This window comes from Nilaparvata lugens, chromosome 10 (genome assembly GCF_014356525.2).
Source record: "Nilaparvata lugens isolate BPH chromosome 10, ASM1435652v1, whole genome shotgun sequence".
Lineage (NCBI taxonomy): Eukaryota > Metazoa > Arthropoda > Insecta > Hemiptera > Delphacidae > Nilaparvata > Nilaparvata lugens.
In genome coordinates this window covers 17,268,875-17,287,224 of record NC_052513.1, presented here as the reverse complement: position 1 = coordinate 17,287,224, position 18,350 = coordinate 17,268,875, and the positions used below count along the sequence as shown (strand labels likewise).

Below are 18,350 nucleotides of genomic sequence, written 5' to 3'. Positions count from 1 at the left end.
ATCGTTGTCGTTTGTAATATTTATTATGCCTAGTTGTAAGTATTATTGTATTTGATTTTAAGTGTAAGAACGATTAAATTATTGGAAAAAACGTGTGTTTATTTTGTGATTTGATATCCTTCGACAATAATATTTATCACCGACGGCTGCTCATGCATGAGCAATGGTATTTCTATCCTAGTTTATCATTCAACAATGCGGATAGCGCTATCTCTTTCTCGATTTCATCTGATGTACTAATTGATGTACTGTATCATCATGTTGACTGGTTGAAAATTCAAATAGAGAACACTAAGCCCATGGTTTTTTATATTTGTAACATTTTATTGTGTTTTATTTGTTTCGTAAATCTGTGTAATTTTGTTTTGTCTTGTTTTGTGTGTTTTTAATAAATTGAATAAAAATTTTTAATAATAATAAAGATCAAATTCCAATAATTTAAATATAATAGAGAATGATAATGTTATAAAAACTACGATAATAATCATTTTAACGAGTGGTACTTCAATCAAAGTATACGAAGAATGTTTTGGTGCAATGCGGCTGCATGGCCATTAATTAATCTTTTTGCTTGAAATGCATTCAAAGTTTCATAGTATTAGAAACTTCTTATAACCGAATTAGATTATTATAAACTCTCATGAGTATGAAAGGTTTTTTAAACTTGAAAATGATTTCAATGTAATATCAATTATTCTATATTTATAATAAACCAGCTGGCCCGGCGAACTTCGTACCGCCAAATAGTTAATGCATCTCATGATAAACTTTAGCTTGATACACACCTGAGGAGGCACGATGCGGAATTTTGCATTCAGGTGCTTCTTGCTTATTGGGAGAACTCACACACACTTAATCGGGCATGGCGTGCAACGGTGTAATGAGGCAATCTCTGTAAGATCAACACTTTGTATCACCAAGCCGCGCCTCCTCAGGTGTGCTTAGCCTTAGCTTAATCTGATGCACTATATTTTTATGAAAATTATCCAACAATCAGTATTTACATTTAGATCTCAATATGAACTTCCTATGTGCTTAGTTAGTTGTTCAGCAGTTTGTATTTTTAGATATAGTTGAATGTAGCTTGCTGGGAATTGGATGGTATATCTCCTTGCTGCTGATTTTCCCCGTGCATATTCTGAATTTACAGCATTTCGAGTTCTACGAACCAAGTTTGGTCTAGTTTGTTATAATGTGTTTCATTTTGAGTTTATTTATTAGAATTATAATAATTAATTTTGTATAGAAATTTAGAAATTGAGGTACCTTAATAATTTTTTTCGGAAAGCAATACTTTCCTTACCTATGGTAATAGGGCAAGGAAAGTAAAAACAGATCTACCGACGGCTGTTGAATGACGCAATGATTATAACAGCTGATTTTTGTTCCTGTGTGTGGCCAGCTAACAAATCTTCTCCCCATAAGGATTACATGTAAACCTTGAAGGACCGTAGGAAAGAGTCCTGAAGTCGGATTATAAATTTGATATGCCATAAACCTGGTCCTAAACATAAAGAACACAACTAAAAGAGAATCATCAAATTCGGTGCACACATAAAGAAGTTATTTAATGTCAAAATTTGACGCTCGATTTTTATTTATATAGATAGATACTCAAGGTATCCAATTACAGGATTCAATATGGAATAGTTGATGAATAAAAATAAATAAATAACATGTCAGCCAATCAAGATTGAATCTCTATGTTTACTACAATTCAATATAATACAGTAGAACAGATATAATAAACTCACTAATTGATAAAAACAATATAAAAACATGCAGTACCCTTTATTATTAAAATCATTTAAATATTTCAACTGCAATTTTTTAAACTTTAAAATGACCAAAGTTAGGGTCGAAACTAGTCGTTGAAATATTTTAAAGATTTTAATAATAAAGGATACTACAAGTTTTTATATTGTTTTTATTAATTTATACAAAAGTAGACCATATAAGTTGAGTGTTTCTAATAAACTCACTATATACATGACACAACAACAATGACAATAATTATTATTGATTTGTTACAGCAACTAATCTAGCTTAGCCTTTTAGTATTATAAATTTTGGAAGGGATAGGCTTTTACAGAGTAGTTATATTTTATAAAATGGTGATCGTTCAAATACATATCAATTATTACATTTTAATAAAGTATTTGGATAGAGCTACTTGACATAAACGTATAAATCCACACATGAAAGGGAAGCTGGAACATAAACGAATAAAGCCACACATGAAAAAAAATAATTAAAAAAATATATGTCTTGAATCAGAAAACTTACAATGAATTTAGAAGAAAAAAAACAACAGGATAATCGTTCAAATACATTTATCAATTATTACATTGTAATAAAGTATTTGAAAAGAGCTAACATAGAGAAACATAAACAAATAAACCCACACATGAAAAAAATAAAAAAATATGTCTTTAATCAAAAAACTTACAATGAATTTAGAAGAAAAGAAGGTGAACATGGAGGAATGAAAAGCCCATATAGATTCGAAGTCACACCAACGTGAGACACTTAGGGCTGTTTGCACAGTGACAGTTTAAACTGAATTTCATTTTAAACTGGATTAAATCTGTATCAAGTCTAGTTTGTTATAATAAGTTTCATTTTGAGTTTAAGCCACCACCTGATTAAATTGAATTTAAGCTTTGACTGTGCAACCGGCCCTTAAGCTGGGGTTTACACCAAAGTTATTAACAGCATGTTAAAAACTCAATCCTTATAAATTCTATTAGATTGAACATAACTTATCATACACATGATGAACATATGTGTTTGTCAAGTTCCGTTCAATCTAATAGAATCTATAAGGATTAAGTTATTAAAATTCTGTTAATAACTTTGGTGTAAATGCAGCTTTAACGTGTAAAGTTGGAATCGAAGTTGAAGCAGCACACGAAGCACGGAATAAGCACGAAGCACGCTGTCCTAAGCCCGTGTGAACCACGATCGCTATGTGGACACCTTTTTCTGATTTCTCAGACGCTCCTCTTCCATCTCTCTCCAGCGTTTGTTGTCTTCTTCTATTTCGTTCCAAACTCGCAGCACTGTCACTTGTCTGTCATCGCAAATAAATTGTTATTTCGATAATATACTAATTAAATAATATGTAAATTACAATAAAACATGACAAACTATAGTGAAGTCCACATTATAATGACAGTGTTTGAATTACAATGGTATTGCCATCCTTGTCTATCATTCTACAAAGCTGATAGCGCTATCTCTTTCTCTCTTTGCACTGTTGCCAGATCTTCTTCCAACGATGTAGAATTAATAACTAATCAACAAAATATTAAATCTTGATTATGAAATTATTGAAAAATATAATTTCTTGCTTAATAAAATATAATTGATTATTTTAATCGAGAATTGAAATTGAAATTGAAATTGAAATTGCTTTATTGTCTCTTCAAAATAGATACATAATTTACATGCACTATATTATTATCGACAATAAAGTTTAATAACAACCTGCAAAGGAGATCCTGAGTGCAGGTGTGAATCAATTGTAATGAACTGTTAATACTGGTAGTTTTGTGAACAGTAGACCTCACGCAGTATTCTTATCCACAAGTACCTGATTGAAACTATAGACCTTATGGAAATACAGCAATAGACTGGCTTCTCCACACATCTGTGTAATCACTTGTCAGCTGATTTATGATGAATAATTCTATAGTCTGATTTTCACTCTAATATTGGCATATGAAGGAGGCTCCGTTTTCCTTTCATATTATCCTTGAAATGCGAAATTTCCAAAAACCTTGTATATACGTCGACGCGCAATTAAAAAAGGAACATACATGTCAAATTTCATGAAAATCTATTACCGCGTTCCGCCGTATATGCACAACATATAAACATTTAAACATTCAAACATTTAAACATTAGGAGAAATGCCAAACCGTCGATTTGAATCTTAGACCTCACTTCGCTCGGTCAATTACACCAATAGACTATCATTCACCAAAGCAGATAGCGCTATCTCTTTCTTGCTTTGCTCTGTTGCCAGATCGTCTTTAACAATGTAGAATTGACTATTATGTATCAGCTGTTGTAGCTATGGTGAAAGTGATATTTCCGAGCTCAAAATTTAAGTGATTTTATTCTGTATTTTGTGAATATTTGAAGTTTGGTTTTTGTTTCAACGGAAGTTTCATTATCAATTTATCTAAATTTGAAATGCTTTGTTTTATTCTGATTCATAGTTCAGATTGAAGATTTGGTGTTGAAATTGAAGTGAACTTAACCTACATAATATTTGGACGATTTGTGACAAAATCAGGAAATTGAAGAAGTTTTGGGCAATAACCTGTTTTTTCTTTTCCGACTATTGTATTGTTCGCTCTATCTAATAAATAAATAAATAAATAATTAATTAACAAAATAGTTCATCTCAATAATGAAAACTCATTATGAAATTATTGAAAAATATAATTTCTTACTTAATAAAATATAATTAATTATTTTAAACGAGAATGAACTATTACACCAATAGACCTGTATCAGCTACCGTCTATAGAAGATCATTGACATGACAGAGGATCGGCAACGTTTTTCCCCTATCTTTCTCCACTGCCATTATAACGTGGACCCCACTCTAGGAAATGAAAGCTTTCAATTTTTATTGATAATGAATGCCAATATTGTGTACAAGTTGATATTGTGTAAAGTGAATTCAAACATTGAAAAGTATCTGAGCTATATTAGCAAGCAAGAAAATAACTTATTTTTGAAGCTCTGAGGTGCGTACAGATTTACGCGCTGCGAACATGAGCAATTCACTTTTAATCAGCTGATGCCAAGCTTTTTATATCTATATCTTATACCGTTTCTGTATAATTATTAAGTTTAATATTATCAAATATGAAAAGGAAAATTACTGAGGCATTATAGTAGTATTTATTTCATTTTGTTCAGCTTTATTGATTTATTTGTTCTTTATGTAGCAGGTTCTTCATTTATTCTATTTATTTATTTTTTTCTTTATTTGGCTTCCAATGATAATTGTTCTCACAAAATTTCGAATTTCTTTTGTTTTTGTAGAATAGGCCTACCAACTCTGGCAGACAACCTTTATGGTTATGTCAAGTTTTTTGTCTCATGTTCTTTATTTAGCACTATCATTATCTTAATTATATAATTTTTAATTGTTTATTTTGTAACATGATTGTAGTCTTATTATTTTTATTTATATTGAATAAAGGCATTTTCTATCTATCTATCTATCTATATTATACCGTTTCTGTAAAAATACAGATATAGTCAGCTGATTAAAAGTGAACTGGTGATGTTCGCTGCGCGTATATCTGTACGCACCTCTATAAATGAAAGCGTATGTATGTTTGAAGAGACGGATTCAAGGATCCAAACGTTCAAACAACCCTCGGAACGTAGCCTTATGTACTACTGTATCGTCAGGCTAAATAAATTGATTGACTGATTGAAACGTCAACCAAAGCTTATTCTGTGTCAATGGAAGCCTAAGAAATAGTTTTCTTAAACAAAAATCTTAAAAAATAATGGAGGTTATGAATATAGATGTGAATAGCATGTAGACCGTCCATCAATAGCTAGATACACATAATGAGAAACGTATAATATTGTTGAAGCATTTATTACAAGAACTCTAAGGGCCGGTTTCCGAGCTCGGGATTTAGGAAAGTTCTAGACTTTAAACAGCTGGAGTCAGAAAATTGACTTTCCGAAACAGATTGTCATAGTCAAGTTTGAATAATTTCGAAAAACTAAAAAATTGTACACACAAAATAAAGGGAAAATAGTGTAAAGTTTCAGCTATTTTCAAATATTTAGGAATGTCTCATTTCGTCAAGGAAAAATTTTCCAATTATCGAAATGAGAAAATGAAGAATAAATCATAAAAACTGTGACAACGCACCGTTTTGAAAAGCCATTATCTGACTTAAGCTGTTTAAAGTCTAGAGTTTAGCTGAATACTGAGCTCGGAAACCGTCCCTCAGTGATAACTATGTGAGAATTACACCATAGACAATGAACAAAAAAACAGTTCCATCATTGTCTTACCCATTAAAAAACTGAAGTAACATAATGTTAACAAGCAAAGAATATCCAAGATCTAAATAAAATTTTCAAGCGTATAGAATATTATAATGTTAAGAAGGTGAAGGTGTAAGAAGGAAGTTGGAATATATGTTCACAATAATCGAACCTAATTAAATGTTATACAAGCAATTATAATTTTCCAAAAAAGCTCCGAATTCAAAAAATATATATTTACTTCTATGCGTGATGTTAAACATGCACTGAAGAAAATCAATATCACTATGATAAAGTATTGTTAATTACTTCTACTAAATGTTACTTTTTAAAGTACTATTAAAATAAAAAGACTAAGGAATAATTGTTGTAAATTACTTCTTGTTAATTACTACTTTATGCCTTATTAACTGTATCAAGAAGAAGAAAAACGTAGCAAGCTTAAATTTAATACTACAATATACACAAACTTGATATAGCCTACGGTACTAGCTAAGCTTAGAAACTAACAAAGAAACTAAAATACAGATTTATGTCCTAATACGGTACCGTACTCATAATATACAAGCTAGACTCCGAACTATTTAATAGTTAATTAAGTTTGTAGCGTGAATATTGATGTTATGGAACTTCCATAATTGAAGAGACTTGAAATGTTGTCAAAAATCCACTATATTTAAATATAAATTTACATTTTACAGGAGTATGCTTTCGTGTGTGCTCACACATCCTTAATTTTAATTTAAATGGAGTGGATTTTTGACAACATTTCAAGTCTCTTCAATTATTAGTTCCTCTTCAATTCATTGATGCGATCAATTATTTTAGACATTCCATATTATCATATACAGTAATTTTATGTTTATTTGTACTTCATTACATGTATGATTTCCATGGAGCTGATTCATAATTCAATTTATTCTGGATGAATTACCTTTTTTTGTTGTTGAAAAGGGTAAAAAAGGTGATTTAATCATCAACTAGAGGTGCGTACAGACTTATTATGCACCACGAACACGTGCATTTCATTTTTCATGAACTGGTGCTATTCATATTATACCTGATCCATACAGAAACGAGATGCAGATATAATAGGGACATAGCATCAGCTAATGAAGAGTGAGGTGGTGTATTCGTGGTGCATAAGTTTTCACGCAGCTTTGTACTTCATATTTTTATCTATTCTTTCCACAATGAAGCACAGATCGGGAGAGAAAGACTAAGAATAACTTGTACTATCTCTCTCCCAAATTTAAGTACTGTAATTCCGAAATGAGGTTATGTTTTCTGGATTTCCACAAAATTTTCAGTCCAAGAATATATATGGTTCTCTATTTCCTTAAAATTTCTAGTTTTCTTATTATACTCTGCAGCTTCTCAGTATCTTGTTAAATTTTTGGTTTAGTCTTTACCATTTTCTCTCATTATAGGTCCTGTGATACTGTTTTAATACTGATTGGTACTGATTCTAATACTGACATAAATACTGTTTTCTTGTGATACTATATTATTTTACTGTCCATTATTGTCACCATTTTTGTATGGCGTTTCAAAGGTTGCGACTTTGTTGATTAGAGTGTTGAAGTATTGATGTAGCCACATGCTTCATGCTCTGCAGTTGGTTTTGGAGTGAGAGAGATAGCTTACTTCAATTCTTCCTCTTTCTTTATTGCTGAGGCAAGACAGCAGGCTAGTACTATGCCTGCCAGCTGTAAAAAATAACGAAAAAATATCATGAGATATGATGAAAAATTGAGCAAGTTAAGTCAGTTACACACGAATCGTTTTTTTGTTCGTACAATATTTTGTCATCCTTATGAATTCTATCTGATTAAACGGAGCTTGACTAACATCATCTGTTTGAAATCATCTGTTCAATCTAATAGAATTTATAATGACGGCAAAAAATCGTGATATTTCACTGACGTGCCCTCGAGCTGGATCCAACTCCAAAATCAGAATCTTCCATCTTTATTTTATTTGTCATAGTCATTCAATCTCAGCTGTTTTCCATGCATGAAATCAATCCGGTAAACAGCTGTTTTCAGAACACATGAATATATGATTCTCAATACAGCATACTCTACTGTAATGAAACCATATGTTTTATTTACAGTCGAGTATGTTTCCTATAGTGAGGTCCCCGTTATAATGACAGTGGATAAAGATAGAACAACAGCGTTACCTGCTCTCTGCCTTAATTGATTATATTACTATATTGTCAAAAACAGATCTGGCATCGTTGCAGAGCTACAAAAGGATAGTACTACCTGCTTTGTCGAATGATAGAAAAGGATAGCAACATCAGAGTTGATCAAATACTGCCATTATAACGTGGACCTCACTATAGTTCCGGAATAGGAACAGCTACAAAAAAAACACCTTCAGCGCTCCAGGTGGAAGTTTTGTCAACTTCCACAAAATTCCTGATTCTGAATTTGTAAACTAGGTTATGTTTATAGAATGTGTGTAGTAAATTCAGCACAAGCAGGTAATGTTTTCTATTTCTCAATTATTCTTCTTTGGATTATTATGATTATTATTTCTAGAATGGCACCTTTCCATTGACTTCGCTTTGTGCCACTCTCTTGCAGTGCGCGGATACAGGGATGATGGGGGCACTTCGATTTGGTAAGGTGTCCATCTGTCATCCTGCTGGTCGCGCGCTGCTCTCTTTCCCTATCCTGTCCTCCCTACCTTGGGAAAAATTCTTCTTTTTCGTTTTATTTTTTCTTCTAAAGCTGCTGCCTTGTAGATGTGATATTGGTTTATCAAAGGCTGAGGGAAGAAAACCCTGAAAGCAAATTGACCGGTCCTCATGGTAGGGGGTTGGATCGATGGGCCTGCACCCTGTCATCTATAAAAAAAAATCGCAAAAGTTCCCAAAAATTTGCCTCAGACGGACTGGAATTCTCGGAAAAAATAGGATATAACAAACAACGAATTAGGAAACGGAAACGGATAATCAATTTTGCAGCTTGGAACGTAGAGGGGATAAATAGAAAGAAGAGAGAAGTGGCAGAAGAGCTGAAGCAGTACAAAATTGATATAGCTGCACTCACAGAAACAAAAAAGAAAGGAGTTGGCTTTGAGGACATGGGTGATTATATACTATTTTTCAGTGGAGTCCCAAAAAGTAATAGGGCACGTGCTGGGATTGCAATTGCAATAAGGAAACAACTCAAACCCCTAGTAAAATCATGGGAAGAAATCGATGAACGTCTCATGAAAATCAATTTGAAGATGTTGGGTCATGATGTTGTTGTAATTGCAGTTTATGCACCCATAGATGACTCAAACAATGACGTAAAAGATATGTTTGAGGATAAGCTAACAGATGTAAGGTATCGAATTTGGGTAGATAAAAATCCCTAACCGAAACAGTAATAGGTCTGAAAATAAAGTAACCGGCTAATATCGCCAAATAGATAATAACTAAGATTAGATAGCATCAGCTTGTTCTGGCTAAATGGTACAAAAAACCTAAAAAGGATTTGAAGGAATTCTGTTGCTCACAAATAGATTATTATATAAAATATTTTGAAGATTGAGGTTAGGTACATGTATTCACGGATCGGTGACCTAGAGATCGATCAAATCGAGAAACGTAGAATCTGACCAAAACCCCTTGGCAGAGCTCTATTGCAATCAAACGGTGTGCAATGTGAAAAAACACCTGTTCACGTGGCTAATTATTAGGTAGCATGAAATTAATATTAATGTATAGAATATTAGCTAGCATGTAAAGAGCATAACAAATAAACCAAATAAAAATAATTAAGTGTATTCAGGAAATAAGAGTTACCAGGCGCATGAATACCGAATAAAATTTGCATGCACCAATAGTAAAACGGCAGTTAATAGGCGGCAACTGTAGGCCAATTCAAAAATATTTCTATATATTTATATAAATGTACTAGATTTTGTGTTAAAACTTTGTATAGTCTATGTTATCGATATGGCTCGAATGCAAAGAAATTATTAATCATACAATCTAAGCAATATTTTGGTATTTTTTGTAAGATCTATTTGAACCTAAATGGCGGAGGACTAAGATATTCAAATTTTATGTTAATTTGAAAGTCGGAAATAAGATTTGTAAAATTGAGAAAGGAGAACCAGCACTCGCCAGCCAAATGCCACCATAAGAGGACCCCAAATATTTTAGAGCGTAGTACCTTGCTAATAATTTTGTAAAAGTTCAAGTTAAATTAAATTATTAAATTTCTTAAAGGATTTCGTGATGCTATTATAAAGCAGAAGTCATTTTCATTTTTAAATAAATTTATAACCCCTGGGGAAGAGACGATTCCGGCTACCATATTCCCGGACCACATGGAGTTGGATCGACATCGGCGGCTTACAAGAAGATTTTCGACACGTGAGTGATAAATTTGAATTAGTGATGGGCGCCCTAGTGCTTCGAATTAATCTGATGATCAAAGCTAGCTCGCCGAAAGGGTTTTTATTATAAATTAAGAAATTAATAAGAGTAATACTTGCGCAAGTAAAATTTAGTATTAAAGGTATTTTATTGAAAGAAAAAGATAGATCAATACATTTCAGAAATTTCTATTGAATCAAAGAAGTATAAAATCTAGGCTACTAAAACATATGCATATGATATTTAATTTTTTGCAGTATAATTTGCGATAGTTTGTTATAGCTCTAATTCACTAGATGAATGGCTCTACCTATTCCGTCAGGTGCCAAATCTTGCACCCTGAGATAAAAATATATATTCGATACAAAGAAATCTGCTAAGCACCAGAGATTTTAATATATATATTTTTGGATTATTAGTAGCTAATTTATCAAGCTGATCTTAAAGCACATATTTTTAATTGAATTGTCCAAGTCGACAAGTATTAGCAAGCGCATATCGCAGCTACATGCAAAAGAATGCATATGATTTTAAGATAAAGGCACATGGTAATGATTCGTGCCATAAATCTAGAATATAAAGTTTAGCCTGTGATATTTTATTGATTTTAATTATTGTTCTATTTTTATATTATATTTTTTATCGCTCTTTATATATTTTTTGCCTCGATCTATTTTTTGCATTATTTGTTTAATATATGTATGAAATGTTTATGGTGTGCAATTTATTTTTATTCCTCAACACTATAGTATAAGTATCATATTTATATATATTTATTTTTATTGAATTACAAGAGTTATAGGAGAAGCCCATATCTAGGCCTATCAAGATTTTTGAGACTGAATCCTATTAAAAAACCACGACCTAATTATATAATTATATCAAATCTCATGCTTTACCGACTGATGCCAAGCAGGAGGCTAATCGTTATTTAAATATAAAGAATAACGTCAGAGAAACATGCCATACCAACGTGGGACTGATGATGAGAGCCAAGCTCATTGAATAATTATTTGAAATTAAGTCAATAACCATATTGAAAATTATAGATAACTTATACGAGTTTTGAGGAAAACAGGCGAAGTGAAATTTGTATTACTTTTTGGGGAATCAATAGCTTTAAATAAGAGAAATTATATGTTTTAAAGAAAATTTTATATTATTAGTACTGTAAAAAATACATGTTTATAGAGAGAGATTATATTTTATAAGCCTAAACTGCTATTACTTTCTAGTCAAAAATATATTATATGTTTAAGCCGGTTGGAAAATAAGTCACAGCCTGTAAACTAGCCAAGAATAAATTAAAACAAAACATTGGGGGCGCTAGAGCATTATAAAAAACTTAAGTATAAATACCTTGTTGTATGAGTATCCAAACACTTTACACATCACTGTTTCACTGTAAGTCCCGGTTTGTGTCTCTTTTTTAAGCATTTTCGCCTATCATTTATCACTTTTTAATTAGCATTTATCATATTTGACATAATGAATCACACTCCCGCAAACTCTGAAGTTTCATATATGTACGGCGGTTGCACAGATCCCACTTTGTCGACTCCAAGCACATCAAACCCCACCACGGTAGATGCCAATACGCCACGAGAAAGGGAACCAGGAAGCGTCGGGTCGATAGTCTTCGATCCACAAGGTATGCAACCTCTATCATCCACTCGAATCGACGCCGCTGACACACCATTGAATCAACGGATAGCAGAGATCAACTTTGAAGGGGGCGAGGAGCAGCCTGCAGAACCCGCATCGCCGGAGGCCGAGTCACACCTGGGCAAACAAAGTATATTTTCAGTCACAGAGTTAGATCCGCTTCAAAAGGTAATAATGGAACAAACTAGCAGTACTTTCAACATTATGTTACAAAATACAATGGATAATATGATGCAGGAGATTAAAAAAGAGATAGCTGCAGTAAAAGAGGAAAATAAACAAACAGTGGAACAGGGCATGAAAGAGACCACAGGCGCTATAAAATCAGTAGAACGACGGTTGGATAATATTGAGACTAAAGTAGAGAATCATAGGGAAGAATTAAAAGCAATGATAACTCTACAGAAAGAAAGTCAAGATAAAGTTACGGCAGGATTATCGGAAAGGTTGGATACGGTTACCTGTGAGCTCAACGAAAGGATAGATAACCTAACCACACAAATCACTACACCCGTTCAGGATATAACAAATAACATTAAGGCCGATTGCCACCAAGAAATCCACAAACAAATTACCGTTGCCAATCAAACCTTAACAACTACAGTTGACAAAAATATTAACAGTATTAAAGAAATACAAAATAAACAGATTAATATGTCCACAAAAATGAACCAACTGCAAGGTAGCATCAAAACACAGAAACCTGTAAAGCTTTAAACGGAACTCTACTAATTCAAAAATCCACTCTGACTCAATTAAATCAAGAAATAAACGCAAATAAAATTACACATAATAGTCAATGGCAGATAACACAGGAAAAAATAACAGCATTAGAAAATCATATTCAACAACGACCTCAAGGGATTCAAACAGACAACCTCAACGTACATAGTATATTACAAGGACTGGGAAAATTTGATAATACTGATCGCCATTTGCAACCTCAACCATTCATTGATCAGATAAAATTAGTACAAACTCTTGCACCTACCTCTTGGAATTTTTGGCGTCTTCGTTTGACTAGTTTGTTGATTGGCGAACCCTTGATGTTCTTTCGGAGTAGAGCCCATGAATTTACATCATTGGATGAGTTTGTAGCTGTCTTCCTGGAACAGTATTGGAGCAAAAGTAAACAGTTGGACGTGCTAGCGGACATTATCTCATGCGATTTCAACCCTAACTTAGACGGTGCATGTACCACTTTCGTCACTGCCCTACAGTTTAAAAATTCTCAATTGAGCGAGCCCATTAATGAATCGGCATTAGCAAGTATTATTTTAAAGAAGCTACCGTATCAAGTTAGAATGGCACTCGCCACACAACCCATTACTGATTGCAAGCAGCTGATAAATCATTTATATGGCATACAGTCTGTGATGGCAATATCAAACCACCGTTCAGACCAGAGATACGCACAAAATCAACATAACTCAAAATTTAATCAGTATAACAGCCAAAATTATGAACCGGTATCATATGATCGCTACCGATCTGCCCCTCAATTTGAACGCCGCTATGAGCACAGGCAAAATGGTAACTGGAATAATGAAAAATTTCAAAATCGCACAACCAACCACTATGCCCAGCAGAGCAATCGTAAGAATCACTATGATGGCCGTGATCGGTTAAACTCAAATAATAATCACACTCAGAACAATTACAACAGAAATTATAAACCGCCACCTCAACAAGTAAGTACAAATTATACATTAGCACATGCAATAGGATTGAATCAACAAAAAACCCGGAACCCAGCACCCAACGACCCGCCACCAGATATACAGGAAACTACAGCTAATAAACCATGACTATATGATACCCCCGATACAGCAAGCACAAGCTCAAGTGAAACAAACCAAGAAAAGCAGGATATTTCAACATCATACACCACATTCAGAAATGATTTACCGGAGACTTTGTTAGAAGAAACGGAAAAAGAAAGCAGGCTACCGGATATCCAAATGCAAGCGTATATCGATATCGAAATATATGGAATGAAGGTTCAAGCATTAGTAGATAGTGGTTCACAATGTAGCCTCATACAAACAGACATATTTCAACGTCTGAAAGAAAAAACAAAATTAGCTACTCTACCGTTAACCAACGTATATGTATCAGGTATCAGTCCAGGACGGCGAATACATATAACTACTCAATGTTTACTGGAAATAAATCTTCAACAACAACGATTCGCATATACATTTCTTGTATTACCTGTTTCCGGTCCGCACATAATAATAGGTACAGATTTTCTACAACACTTCCAGGCCTGTTTAAATTTCCAAACCTCGAAATTTCATGCATTTACCGAAACCGAAGCATACGAAGTTATAGTACCCCTTGATCTGAAGAAACGCACTGAAGGAATCGCTGAGGTACATTTCGCTCACTACATGGAAGGCGTGCCGAGGGAGTGGGGTATCCACGGAATGGAAAATGCTATGGAGTGTATGGAGGTACTAAGCCTAACAACTAAGGACCGAACTCCGTCAAGAGCCGACTCTAGTACCGAAGAATTGTTAGAGATACTGATAAACAGAATTCATCAACGTACCGATTGGCACCCTGACACTAGACAGGAAATAATTCAAGTATTCCGTAAAAATGCAGACGTTTTTTCCGAACAACCTGGCCTAGCTACTCACTTCAAATGTTCACTCAACGTTAAACCACACGACACGTATTACCGCAAATCATACCCCATACCTTTCACCTATCGATCCGCCGCCATAGCAGAAATATCTCGCATGGAACAACTAGGAATTATAGAAGAATCCACAGCACCCTATAGTTTGCCGATTGTGTGTGTAGCCAAAAAGGATGGAACAGTGAGACTCTGTCTGGATGCTCGCGCCTTGAACCGCATATTGGATGATGACCGAGAAGGACCAGACCAAATTGAACAAGTTATGCAAACTTTCCATGGCAAGACCATATATTCAACGGTAGATTTGAGCGCAGGATATTGGCAAGTCCAAGTAGCACCGGAATCGCGCGATTATTTATCCTTCCTGTTTAATGGACGCAATTATAGGTTCACTCGTTTAGCGTTTGGATTAAGAAATTCTACCGCCGTTTTAATAAACAAATGTCACACTACACTGCTCAACTCAGTCATATACTGTCTAGTACCAAGCCATGGATTTGGACTAACAAAGAAGAGATCATATTCCAGCAACTAAAAGAAGCTTTCCTAAATTCCGTCGTGTTGAAACACCCTAACCTAAAGAAACCTTTTTTCTTGAATGTCGATGCATCAGATTACGCGATAGGCGCAGAGATTTTCCAAGAAGATGAGCAAGGAGAGAAAGGAGTGTTAGCATTTTTCAGTAAGACACTCAACCCAGCCCAGCGTCGTTATTCTGTGACCGAAAAAGAGTTGTTGAGTATTGTGGAAGTATGTATTAAGTACCGGACATTGTTACTCGGCAATAAGATATTTATCAATACCGACCACAAAGCCTTAACATTTTTCAAAACAGCCAAATTGAATCACAACCGCTTATCTAGATGGTTTCTTGCGCTCCAAGAATACGATATCGAATTAACCCATCTGCCAGGAAAGAAAAATCAGACCGCCGACTTTCTATCCAGGGAAATAGACGCTACATATTGTCAAGATACCAACCTGAGATGTTTCGCCGTAAAGAGTGGAGATAGCATACCATATCCTCCCAACATCCAACCACGAATTCATACTGCCATGTTAACACCGGAAAGAATCCGTATCGCCCAATATGAAGACCCAAGACTGTCCCGGATCCGCGAACTGATGGAAGAAGGAGCTGCCGAACCACCCGACTACCTGCGACAGTATACCCGCTACAAAGGATTTATGTTCCACCGACCGGCTAAAAATACTTACGACTGGCGTCTAATCATCCCCGCTAATATGGAAACAGATTTGATAAAAGAAGCTCACGAACGTATTGGACATTTTGGAACTACGAAGACCCTCCACCTACTAAAAGAAAGCTGTTATTTTAAAAGCATGCATAAGAAAGTGGCCAAAATAGTGAAAACTTGCAATATATGCCAGAAAGCCAAATACCCGCGATACCATATCAGGGGTGAAATGAATCCCATTCTCCCCAGCGCACCATTGGAATTGATATCAGCGGATATATATGGTCCATTGCCCATGGCGCAATACGGAAAAAAATACATATTCGTGCTTACATGTGTTTTTTCAAAATATACCATGCTATTTCCCATAGGTAAATTGACCAGAGAAGTTTTGGCCCGATGCATAACGGAAAGATGGACAAGTGAAGTAGGAAAGCCCAAACGAGTACTATCAGACAACGCAACCTATTTTTGTAGCAAGCAGTGGAAAGAAATACTTCACCTGGCTAATATTAAATGGTCGAGGACATCTCTTTACAGCCCCAGCGCTAATCCGGTAGAGCGACGTATGGCAGAAATCTCTCGTTTTATGCGGACGTACTGTAATGAAAAACACCAACAATGGGTTAGGTATATACCATTTTTAGAAGAATGCTATAATAATAGCCTAAATGAAAGCACCGGTCATACGCCTTACGAAATCATATTCGGTAAAAGGAACAATACATTTATCGAAAAATTAATTGATTTTCCAAGCTCAGAAGTGAATAAGTTAACAAACCCTAATATCCATCATCTAGTAAGGTTAAAGCTAGAGCAGAAGGCAAATAGCAGAAAGAGATTCCACGACCGAGCATATAAAATATTTTCATATAACGTTGGAGATGAAGTTTTAGTAAAGAGCCACAGGTTATCAAATGCTTTGGAGAAAGTAACTCGCAAATTCTTTTTAATTTATTCAGGGCCATTCACTATAGTAGCCATATCGCAGCATAACACAGTTCAGTTACAAGAGAGTGAGAACACGCACATTGTTTGGTGGGAAAATGTAGCCAATATTAAACCATATCACAGAATTTGAAATAAATACGATAAGCAATCAAAGAAAACACCACTATCAAGCCAATTACTAACCTTTTGTAATAAATTTAATCTTGGCATAGGACCGCATGGCAACAATCCAGTGTTTTAATTCCTTCCAACCGTTAGAAGCCTGCAATAAGAAAAAGAACAATTTTTAAATATGTAATTAAATTAGCTACATCATATAAAAAAGGACACAAGCGGGGATAGTATGTTTAAAAATTGTTAATTACCTTTGAAAGGAAAAAAATGCAGCAGTTAGGTTAGTTATGAAATTCGACAGCAAATTCTGTAGAGCCAGTGACCAGCTGGGCAAAGCCACCTGAATCAAATATGTAATGTCTGTAAACATATGATTATGAAAAAGTATGGTAACCCCAAAATTGTTATTTATTATTGTTATTTATTATTGTTATTTATTATTGTTATTTATTATATTTATCAATGTTAGTACATTTATTTATATGTTTTATATTTATTGCCGTTAGTTATGCCACATTTATTACCTGAAAAAAAAAAAACTAAAGTGAATGCAAGCTACCAAAAAACCAAAGAGCCATTAGCAAAAGAAAAGTATTGTACCTGATGTATAGAAAATTATTTATATTAAGACCTAAGAAATACTATAAGATATAAGCCCAGAAGTTTGTGAATCGAAATTATTGTCTGAAAGGAATCGATTGTGAGAATCATGAAATGTGTGTAGTTAGGTTGGCGGCCCTGCAAGCGGCGAATTTGAAAATATTATGTTTTAAGTGTTGTCAGGAGGAGTGCGTTTAGAAGTTTATATTTATGATATTTTATGTGTGTTGAGGAGGAGAATTTGTTAGTGTATTTGATAAAGGTATAAAGGAGATGCAGCAAATATGTCTGCGAACTGTGATAGAAGTATGAGAGTATAATTTATAAATAAAGTATAGTGTATATCTATGTATTGAAGGGTGGGTTTTCATTAAAAACATTGTGATTCTCAAATATTTTGAATTCAAACCCAGGGGCGCGTGTAAGGTATCGAATTTGGGTAGATAAAAATCCCTAACCGAAACAGTAATAGGTCTGAAAATAAAGTAACCGGCTAATATCGCCAAATAGATAATAACTAAGATTAGATAGCATCAGCTTGTTCTGGCTTAATGGTACAAAAAACCTAAAAAGGATTTGAAGGAATTCTGTTGCTCACAAATAGATTATTATATAAAATATTTTGAAGATTGAGGTTAGGTACATGTATTCACGGATCGGTGACCTAGAGATCGATCAAATCGAGAAACGTAGAATCTGACCAAAACCCCTTGGCAGAGCTCTATTGCAATCAAACGGTGTGCAATGTGAAAAA

The 18,350-nt window shown here is 34.1% G+C and overlaps 1 protein-coding gene across 2 annotated transcripts in view; it reads right to left on the bottom strand.

Annotated features, from left to right (window-relative positions):
• Positions 1-2,780: 2,780 nt before the first annotated feature.
• Positions 2,781-18,350, bottom strand: part of LOC111046323 (CD63 antigen-like) — a 31,543-nt gene continuing 15,973 nt past the window's right edge. For both annotated transcript variants that reach the window (XM_039436473.1, XM_039436474.1), the window contains exons 6-7: positions 7,684-7,745; positions 2,781-3,073 (exon numbers count right to left, since the gene is read on the bottom strand). In XM_039436473.1, the coding sequence (XP_039292407.1) occupies positions 2,968-3,073; positions 7,684-7,745 (168 nt within the window). In that variant the 3' untranslated portion in view covers positions 2,781-2,967. The remainder of the gene's footprint in view (positions 3,074-7,683; positions 7,746-18,350) is intronic.